Genomic DNA, 10,503 nt, shown 5'->3' with positions numbered 1-10,503 from the left:
TATACAGATTTTATACATACTTTATCAAAATTTATACATACCACATTTTTTAAGAATACAATTTTATGTAAATTTTATACATACTTTATCAGACTTTGAACAATTTATATGTACTTTTGTCATGTCCCGTAATTATATTTTTAAGCTCTAAATAAAATTATCTCTAGCCTAATGTCATGAACAAAGTAATATATATATATATATACACACACTTTTTTCTTTCCTGGTGATGGTAGTACAACAACGTTCTTTGAAGTGATACATGAAGTGAAATATGATATGTTCTGGACCAATATCCATGGGAACAGGGCCGTCTCAACAAGATTGGGGGCCTAAAGCCAAACTTTAGAGAGAGGCTCTAATTTTTTTTTTTTTTTTTTTGAAAAAAGAATAAGAAGAAAGAACGTGTTATATATATATATATATATATATATATATATATATATATATATATATATATATATATATTTTTTTTTTTTTATTTAGGAATAATTACTTGTTGTAGGTTCTTATAAGACCTATTTAATGATAATAACTACCTTTTCATTTATTTATATTTAGTAACTAATTTACTTTTTTTATTTACCATCCATAGCTATACCAGTAACTTAGAGTTACCGGTACACATACACGGTTAAATACAATTAGCAAGTTACCGAATTAGATGCTTCCTTATTCCCATATCCCAATTTTAACGGATACATTATTAATCAACTTGATTTCTCTCATTCTTCATTAATCTTCACCGTGTTTTGCTCCATTATCTCCTTCACGATTTATTTCTCTCATTCTTCATTAATCTTCATTGTGTTTTGCTCCATTATCTCCTTCACGATTTAACATCAGCAAAATATTGTTCCGTAATTTTTGGGGAAGGTGTAATTCGGTAGATTTTTTCTTCTATTAGTCTTTTTCTTTTCTACCAATTTCAAACCAATTGAATTATTAAATTGTTAGGGTTTCAAGAAAATTGAAGTATCAAACTTATACATTAATGGTAGACGGAACAAAATCAAACATGATTACTCGAGGTATACCTTCTATTGTTCAAAATATTGATTATCCTTCTTTTGATTTGGGGATTTCTCAACAATAACATGATGTTGTTGCAGGTTCGGCCGAAAGAGTGGCTGCTAAAAGAAGGACGAAGAATATTCATGATCCTTCCCACATGCAAAGACTTAAAAAATTGGTAATTACAAAATCAACAAAGAAAATAGATACCGGAAAAGAGATGAAAAGGAAAAAAGTTGTACAACCTGAAGCAGAAGCACAAGAAGAGTTTGATCCAGCGATGAAGCAGGTATTTTGAACATATGTATACATGTTTTTCAATGTATGTTTAGTTGAATATTAGTATTTTTCTTTTAATTTTATATGTATTTATTGTTGATGTTCAATTTCTGTTAAATTTATCGGACTTTCATCGACGAATCATGTATTTTGAAGGTATGTTGTGTATTTGAAAAGTTGATGAACTGAGAATCATGTATTTGAATGTATGTGTAGTTGAATCTCAATTTTCTGTTTGAGTTACATGTATATTTATTGTTGATGTTCTATTTTCTGGAAAATATATGTGAGGTTTAACCATTAACGACTGATGTATCCGAACACATGTATAATTTTTTTTTAAAGGTATTTATGTTTTTGAACAAGTGATCAATTGATATTCAAACAGACACATTTAAATACATATACACATGTGTATTTTAATCATTTGTATACATGTATTTTGAATGTATGTATGGTTGACTCTAAATTTTGATTTTGAGTTAGCTGTATCTTATTGTCGATGTTAAGTTTTTGTAACATATATGGGAGGTTGAACCAAAGATTAAAACATGTATTTGAACAAATGTATAAGATTAATTTCAAGGTATTTATGTATTTTTGTTACTATATGTATTTTGAAAATGTATTTAAAGATGGATTTTTACATAAATGTGTGTATGTAATTATCAGTTTTGGCATTTCTTTATCAGTTTCCTATGATATTCGTATACATATATGTGTTATGTCTGTTTCATTAACTGTTATTATTTTATTCAGGATGATAAATTCTTTGTCCAATATCCTCCCAGTCATGCAATACAATATGCTTCGTACATGAACCCGAAAATTTAAAAAGAATTGAAGGACAAGCTTACCGATAGACAGTTTCAACTCTTTTCCTAGACTATATTTGGAAAATACCTCTAGATGCAGCACTGTGAAGTTCAATCACAGATGTTCGTGTGTTTTATGGTCAGAGAGCTGAAGAAAAGTACTCCCAATGCTTTTATTATTGATGTTAATGGTTTCGAATTGACATTTAATCTTTTTGTTTTGCATTAATGACTGGGTTCAAGTGTTACAGCGAAGAAATTATTTTTCACAGTAAGAAAAATAAACTTTTGGATACATATTTTGGGGGTTCCAATAAAAGTGTGAAAAAGGGTGAACTGTTTGAATGCTTCATGGATCAGAATTGGGCGTTGATGATGATGCAGATGGAGATGCTGTAAATATTGCACTATTGTTTTTTATCCATACATACATCTTATCCGGTGAGAAACACAACGTCGTCATTCCAAGGCTTCATTTTGACTTGGTAGAGAGTGGGCGGTACAAAGACTATACATGGGGAAAAGAAGCGTTTAGTGATTTGATCAAAAGTCTTCACCATAATATGGATAAGACGAAACAGTATTACTGTCTTTGAGGTTTTCCGTTTGCTATGTAAGCATAGCTATACGAGTGCTGCTTCAATGTTTACCCAAATTTGGCAGTAAAAAATGGAGATCGTATTCCCAAAATGTTAAACTGGAAAACCAAAGAAGAATCACCACATTTTAAAGATCTCAAGACTGGCATGTTCAACGATGACGACTCAGAGGTAATTTTCACTCATTAGTTAAATGCACAAATACAAGGATTCTACAATTATTTGTATATACTAGCTGACAAATATATTAGTGTATTTCACTTATATGTATTTATAACATGAATCTTCAAGTTCTGTTAAATACATGGAGTTTGAACAATTGATTAATCACGTATTTGAACATATGTTTAAATCTTTTTTGATTGTATTTGTGTACTTTGAACCAAACAATGAACTGTCAATCAAATTCACATCATTCAAATTCAGTTATCCTTATGTATTTGAACATATATGTATACATATGTATTTCTTCATTAAATCAAATACATGTATTGATCAATTCACATTTATTTGGTATTTTTTATCTGACATATTTAAGTATGATCCTTCTCTAGCACCGTCTTTTTTATAAGAATATTGTGCCAACAATCAATGAGATTCAGGAACTTGGATTGCGTCCATATCTCTCCAGTAAATCTGCATCAACACCTCAACAACAGGTTGAGGATGATTATGATGACTTTATCTCCACACCACCCCATTTGGCTGCGGCTAAACATCCTCAAAATAAAGGTGTATCACAATCTCCATCTCACAAGAAGCCGAGACAGATGCCAATGGTACTATCGCCAGTGAAGAAGACAACATCTCCAATTACACGTACTGGTAATCATCCGAGTGGTGGATGATTGACCAAACATTCTAGTTTAGCATCAACTAGGTAAGCTTCAACAAGGGAAAAAGAACAATCATGTCCAATACCCCCCCCCCCCCCCCCCCTCCCCTCCTTCCTGTTGACGTCCCATCTACTAGCAAATCTGATGATATCTCTGGTCTGAGGGAGGAACTTAATGAGTTTTAGAAGAATGTAAGTCTTATTTTTTGTTCTTTATCTTATTTATTTATGTATTATATTATTGTTTAATAAGGAATGCAATTTTATGTTTCTTGTTTGAAATTTTAGGTTTTCGCCGAATTCAAGGATTTTCACAAAGTCATTAACAAAAACTTTGCAAAGGTTTTTGAATATATGAAAGTGAATCAAACTTCAGAAAATGTATAAAAAAGTTATACATATAAAATAGTATGAAATTTTGAATACCGTTTCTCCAAGGTGCTCATAACGCGGCTCCGGTTCATGTGCATTTTACTGACATACATCAGCCAGTCGACAACTACATTCACCAAGATGCTTGATTACAAATGGAAACATATACAGGTCATACAACGTCAACAGGGATTACAAATGGAAACATATACAGGTCATGCAGCGTCAACAGAGGTATTGTTTGTGAATTCACTGTACTGAACTGTATTTTTATTTTCTGATATTTATATTTAGATGTGTTTTTAGACTTTTTTGGTGTTTTTGAATGTATTTTTTGCTCTCAAATTTTTTGGTTGTAGATCTCAGTTAATATTTGATGTATTTGACAATATTTCAGTTTATTGGTTCAAGTATTTATTGATATTTTGAATTCAAGATCCATGTATTTGATTGTATTTTTCAAAATACATCTGTTTGTTAGGTCATGTGTTTATTGATATCTTGAATTCCGTTTTCATGTATTTGGATGTACTTTGAAAATACTTATATTTATTGATTCATGTATTTCATTGATATTTTGGATTGTGGATTAATGTATTAATGTGTAAATTTATTTTAACATTGTTTATATTTGTATTATAACCTATTTATGTAACTGATTTAATGTATTTCTCTTCTTTATTTGTTTAATTTCTCTATTTTTTCAAGGGAGATGGTATGCAACAGTTTGATGTGCTTGATATTGGAGTGGAACATGACAACGAGAGTGGGGAAACATTAAAGGCATCTACTGAAGAGATTCAGGTGATAATTCTAGAGAACACAAGGAACCAAGGGTACAATAAATCAAATCAATCTGATTTTTTCAAAATCTTTATTTGTATTTAATGTATTTCCATTTCATGAATAGGAATACATAGTTCAGTTTCCTGAAGACGCCATATCTGACAAAGCGCCAGTCGTATAAGCGAACTCCGCCGACATAGCAGAGGTCCTAACTGATATTTCTCACACAGGATTCTCTTCGGGCCCCTCTCATGAAAAGAGTGCCGTACAACACGAAGGTCATTCTGTTTTTGGGACACCGCACAAAGTTAGTGAGAACGTGCAACCTGTCTCTCAGTTTTTCTTCCCCAACTAGCTGCTTCCAAACCAAATTCCCGAAACACGAATAGTTTTGCATCCATCAGTTGCCCGGAATAGGCGTCCTAGTAAATATCAAGTTTTCCCTTTCATGGCGGATTACGACTGTGCTTCAAGAAATTATTTACAAACAACAGTTAATGTATTTAATTTTGTGTATTCAAAAGAATATTTTTTTGAGCATATGTATTTGCATATTTTAGGTGGTTCACAATTCATCAGTGTGCACATTTTTTTTTAAAAAAAACATCCATTCGTGGAAGGTCCCATCACCGGCCCAGTCGAGCTTTTTGATAAATATTTGACATGGATTCGTAAGGGACTTCTTGTCAGGCATGAAAACAAGTATATTCTTTACCCTGTTAAATATTTGTAGTCATAGTTGTATATTTTAATCATCTGACTGCATGCATTTTGCATAATCCTTTTGTAGAAAGAACAACGAAGATTGTTACAGAAAGAAGATGGCAACTTTTGAGTATGATGCAGATTATACTTATAATGTCATCATAGTAGTTGAAAACAAAAACTGGTTCTACCAGTTATCAATGAGTGGCCAGTTGTGGAATGATGAGGTTCAATAAAGATATAGATACATAAAATACATCGTTCCAATGTTTTAGATTATATTTGATGTTCTTACTGTTTGTGTGTTTCAATTTTTAGCACATTGACGTGATTTTCTACTACTTGCAAAAGAAAGACAAGTATGACACAAGAAGCACTTTCAAATATACCATAGTTGACTGTATCTTCAAGAAAAAGGTTGATCAAACATATCTTTCATATAACAACCCAGAAACTGGACCCCATGTAGCCAACTAAGAAGATGACATATGTCAATATGTTAAGGGTCACTGGTTGCACGCAAATGTCTCGTGGCATTCAGTTGACAATATTCTTATACTTGTCAACATCAAAGAGGATAATCATTGAATTTTGGTTGTACTTTCATTTAATGACAGGTATTTTATGTATCTGTATTCTTTAAGTTAAGTTTTTACAAATTCAACTGTTTAATATATTATGTATTTATGTATTTTCTTATAGTTATGACAGGCGACTTTATGTGTACAACTCATACGGAGGCGGTGCAGGCCACAATAAAGTTGTTAAAAGGGAAATACAAAAGCTTGCTGCCCTCCTGCCACATTATCTACACATTACTGGATTCTACACTAAAAAAATTAGCATCAATTGGATGAATCACCCAACCTATATGGACATGACCCAGAATGAGAACATTCAAGTGGAGCATGTAGAAAATCTGCCGCAACAAGACCCTACCAGCATGTATGTATTTTTCTTGTATTGCAAATTTTCATATATGTTATTCATTCAAATAATTCTATCATATATTTTGTAGGGATTGTGGTGTGTATGTGGCAGCATTCGCTGAATATCTAAGCTCTGGTGAAGGTATTCCAACACAAATCGATGCAAAGATGCTCCGCACTAGATACGGTGCACTCTTTTGGGACTACGCTGCACGGAAGATCGATGAACATGCTATGAGCAATATCGAGGCGCCATCAAAACCAGTTAGGCCAGCAGTAGATTATGACAAAGTTGACACAATTGATGTTACTTAGGAGTGATGTAGTAATTTTTAATTTTAATTTAAGACTATGACTTTTTTTATAGCAAATATTTTAGATATATTTAGTATAAGAAAACAGATTATGACTGTGTCGTATCAATCTCCTCAAGTTTTAATTGAAACATTTACCTTAGTCTAATTATCAATATAGTGTGGTTTGTTTTTGAAATTTAGATGTATGTGTATATTTGGCTATACTTTGGATGTGACACAGTCAGCTACATTCAAATACATCAAAATATACATGTATTTGGATGTACTTGTTGTTATCTCCTTAACAAGTGTGATTGTATGTATTCCATATTCAGAAACATTCAAATATATCAAATACACTTGCAATTTAATTAGATGACACAGTCAGATACATTCAAATACATGTATTTGATGTATGTTGGATTAAATATTAAACAAGTTTATGTATTAGGCCATAGTGAAATATACTCAAAGTACATTCAGATACATTTTGTAGTTATCTATTAAGCAATGTTTTTGAAGTTTTGAAATACACCGAAGATTATCTATTAAACATTCTTTTTGAAGTTTTGAAATACACTGAAGATTAAAAGAAAAGAACAAGATTGACTATTACTTTGAAAGAATTGATCATCCTTTTTATATTCATCTGTGAACAAATTAAGAGATAATTGCACAATACAATTCCAAATAAAGATATCACACAAGTAGTATTCATACAGATTTACCTTTATTCAAATAGTGCAAACCAACAACGTATTTAATCTAACAAATGTAAACGGCTACAAACAAAAACAATTACTTCCGTCTAGGAGCATTACTACAAGAACGTCTGTTGTGTCCAGTCTGTCCACATGTACTGCAAGCATGTTTTTTTTTTTTTCCAATAAGCAATTCAATTAACGACTTATCACACTTCTTCTTTGGTCTACCAGGAGGTCTCTTGTATCTTGGTGGAAAAACTACATCCTCCGATATGTATGTGGGAATCTTCCATTCACGCTCGTCAGGGAGAGGATCCACGACTATATCATATGTTTTCACCACGATGTGCAGTTTGAACAATTCTGAATAGTAATCATTAACCGTTAGATTTTTCTTCTTAATGACAGCCCATGCGTGTGGGCATGGAATTTCATCTATTTGAAGCATCCGACAACTGCAAGTTTTGTTTTTCAAGTTAACTATGAAATGCCTTCCTGCAGCATGGACTGTGTACAAGTATTCGGTTGATGGTTCGACCTACAAAATATCATTAGATGTTTTTGTAAGCATTGAGCAGTCAAATACAAATAAATACATATATTACTTATAGTCCAATACATATAAGTTCTTGTTTAGAAGATAAAACCATTATAGTCATAAACATACCGCTAATTCTACACATAGTTGACTAACTCTATATGATAAATTTAGTCATCTGTACCAAATACATGTAAGTATTTGACATATTCATACAGACTGCATGTGCTAAATACAGTCACATACATACAAATTGCATATGATAAATACGGTCAAATATATCAAATACATGTAATTACTTGACACATGCCTACAGACTGCATATGCTAAATACAATCAAATACATTAAATACAACTAATATAGTTGCATCTCAGTCGAATATATTTAAACTAATTGAACTGAAACATGTCGTCATACGTAAACATAAATACTCATTTATTGACAACATTTTCTGGAACTTTTTACCGAGTGTTGTGAACGTGTATGTACCGTTTCTCCGGTTATTATAATTCCATCTTCCAAACATCCTCCTCACTTCTTCTAGAAAATCAAATATAGGCATCTCTTTTGTCGCTACAAGGTGACGATTAATACACTCTACTATGTTCGAAGTCATTGTCCATCCTCGGTTAACAGTTGCATACACTCTAGCCCACTTTTCTCTTCCAGCTAATTCCAAATACTCTGCCACCCGAAAATCTGCCTTCTCAACCTTCCCCATAAGCTCATCAAATTCTTCTTGCGTGTATGATTTTTCCATTGCATAAAACACGGGACTCAACACGTGATGACTCTTCTTATATCTCTTACATACATTACCCCAAAGATGCCATATGCATGTATAATGTGGCACATTTGGATACATTCTAGATACAACTTTGTTTATGCTTTCATGCCTATCGGATACAATACATATGTTCTCTCTTACTCCATAAGTTTCCCTTAATCGCTCAAAGAATCACGTCCAAGACCTGTCATTTTTTGAATCTATCACACCATATGATAAAGGAAGTATATTACCTGCACATACCGTGGCATTAAAAAAAATCAGTTTGTATATATTCATTTTTAGTATAATCAAAGTTGTATATGGGCCTATTCATGTCATTGTATACCAACTACAAATGTGTATTTGAATTACCTGCACCGTCTAACGTGCTTGCTGAAACGAATGTTCCATTGAATGCTGTTTTGAGGTGGCTCCTGTCTACTACCACAATTGGTCTACAACACTCAAAGCCTTTGATGAATGCATACAGTGCTATAAACAGATACAAAAACTCGTTGTCGTCGGATTTTCACATTCTTATATGTGAATCCGGATATATTTTATCCATGATATATAGGTATCCGGGTAATTTGTTGTAAGCATCCGATGGTTCACCCATTAAATCCTTTGTGGCTTTTTCTTTAGCCTGCCAATCGATCATGTATGACACATCCATTCCAAGATCATTTTTGATATCCTCCGCTATATCATTAGGTGTGTATTTCCTCTTATATTTGGTTATTTTTGACTTTACAATTCCACCTATCAACCAACTTGTCACATGGCGTTGTGAATACACCTTATATTTTAGCAGACATGTATGCTTGTCACGAAACTCCCTAACTCTGAATATTTCCGATTTACCAACACTTGACGTCCTGAATTTCCAATCACATTCTTCGGATACGCAAATTAGTGTATAGCTTCAAATACAAACATTAATACAAATACATTGAGTTAAAATACATCAGATCAATACATTAAATTACAATATATTAGTTCAGACCTTTTAAACTAACCTTATCGCATTAGACCTCTCGGCACGAAAATTAAACTTGTTAGAAATTGCATAATTCGCCATAAAAGCCTTTAATGTATTTTTTTCCTTGTAGACTTGATCAACAACAACCTCTTTTTGGTTCTTATTTGATATATTCAGATTGGTGTCGTTTTCGAATACAACAATGGCATTGCCACAACTTGATGAACCCAAGTCCACAGTCCTGACTGCTTCCATAGCATTCTTTGATTTGTGTAACCAAGTTGCAAAACCTCTCCTTGAATACAACTTTCACCAGATACACAGTTAATCACTGCTTTTATCAGTTGTAGTTATGCACAATGGATACATCGCTAACTGTTTGTTCTCTTTTTTCAATTCCACATACACCCTCACACCCATATAATTGTGTATTTGCATCGGCATATCATTACCTTCAACCATATATTTGATGTATATGTTTTTTATTTGCGTGTCTACATTCAACTGAGTTGCAACTCATTGTAACAAATCTATATACGTCGAATACTCTTTGAAAACCACAACATCGATTTTGAAATTTACATAACATTTTTCGTTGTTCCAATTACCAGAGTGTCTCAGCAATGATGATACAGTGGACATTCTTGTATTCAAAATGAATGACTTCGTTGAGATTGATTGCAACCTGAAATACATTATCAAATAATATACAAAATTATTACAATGGTAAATAATTACAATGGAGAAAGTCAACCAAAAAAACTATAAGCAAATTCAGAGAATCAAATATATACATACTTTCAAATACATTAATACTTATGATAAACAACATATGAAACATTGTCTCAAATACATAAATACATACAGAGATATATATCC

At 32.3% G+C, this 10,503-nt stretch overlaps 1 protein-coding gene and 1 long non-coding RNA gene across 5 annotated transcripts; one reads left to right on the top strand and one right to left on the bottom strand.

Moving 5' to 3' along the window:
* Positions 1-501: 501 nt before the first annotated feature.
* Positions 502-6,890, top strand: LOC132626778 (uncharacterized). 4 transcript variants are annotated; one of them, XR_009577620.1, is made up of 10 exons: positions 502-1,031; positions 1,113-1,303; positions 2,053-3,734; positions 3,831-4,148; positions 4,623-4,718; positions 4,825-5,402; positions 5,491-5,632; positions 5,724-6,022; positions 6,108-6,350; positions 6,424-6,890. It is a non-coding gene; the product is annotated as an uncharacterized LOC132626778 (long non-coding RNA). The 4 variants fall into 4 exon arrangements; XR_009577622.1 differs by having other exon boundaries at positions 2,053-2,878; positions 3,310-4,148; positions 6,424-6,889; XR_009577619.1 differs by having other exon boundaries at positions 2,053-4,148.
* A 538-nt stretch (positions 6,891-7,428) lies between these two features.
* LOC132628748 (uncharacterized) lies at positions 7,429-8,633 on the bottom strand. Its single transcript, XM_060344513.1, has 2 exons — positions 8,409-8,633; positions 7,429-7,872 (listed from the first exon to the last, which is right to left on the bottom strand). Exons 1-2 carry the CDS (start codon positions 8,631-8,633, stop codon positions 7,429-7,431), a joined length of 669 nt encoding a protein of 222 aa, XP_060200496.1.
* Between the last annotated feature and the right edge of the window lie 1,870 nt (positions 8,634-10,503).

The sequence above is a fragment of the Lycium barbarum genome, chromosome 2 (assembly GCF_019175385.1).
Source record: "Lycium barbarum isolate Lr01 chromosome 2, ASM1917538v2, whole genome shotgun sequence".
Classification (NCBI taxonomy): Eukaryota; Viridiplantae; Streptophyta; class Magnoliopsida; order Solanales; family Solanaceae; genus Lycium; species Lycium barbarum.
The sequence above is the reverse complement of the archived record's forward strand: the minus strand, read 5'-3'. Positions and strand labels throughout refer to the sequence as shown.

Coding starts and splice junctions, on each gene's coding strand:
- LOC132628748 (XM_060344513.1), bottom strand. CDS start 8,633: ATGGAAAAATCATACACGCAAGAAGAATTTGATGAGCTTATGGGGAAG. Junction 7,873..8,408: donor TATTTGATTTTCTAGAAGAA/GTGAGGAGGATG, acceptor GATATTTTGTAG/GTCGAACCATCAACCGAATA.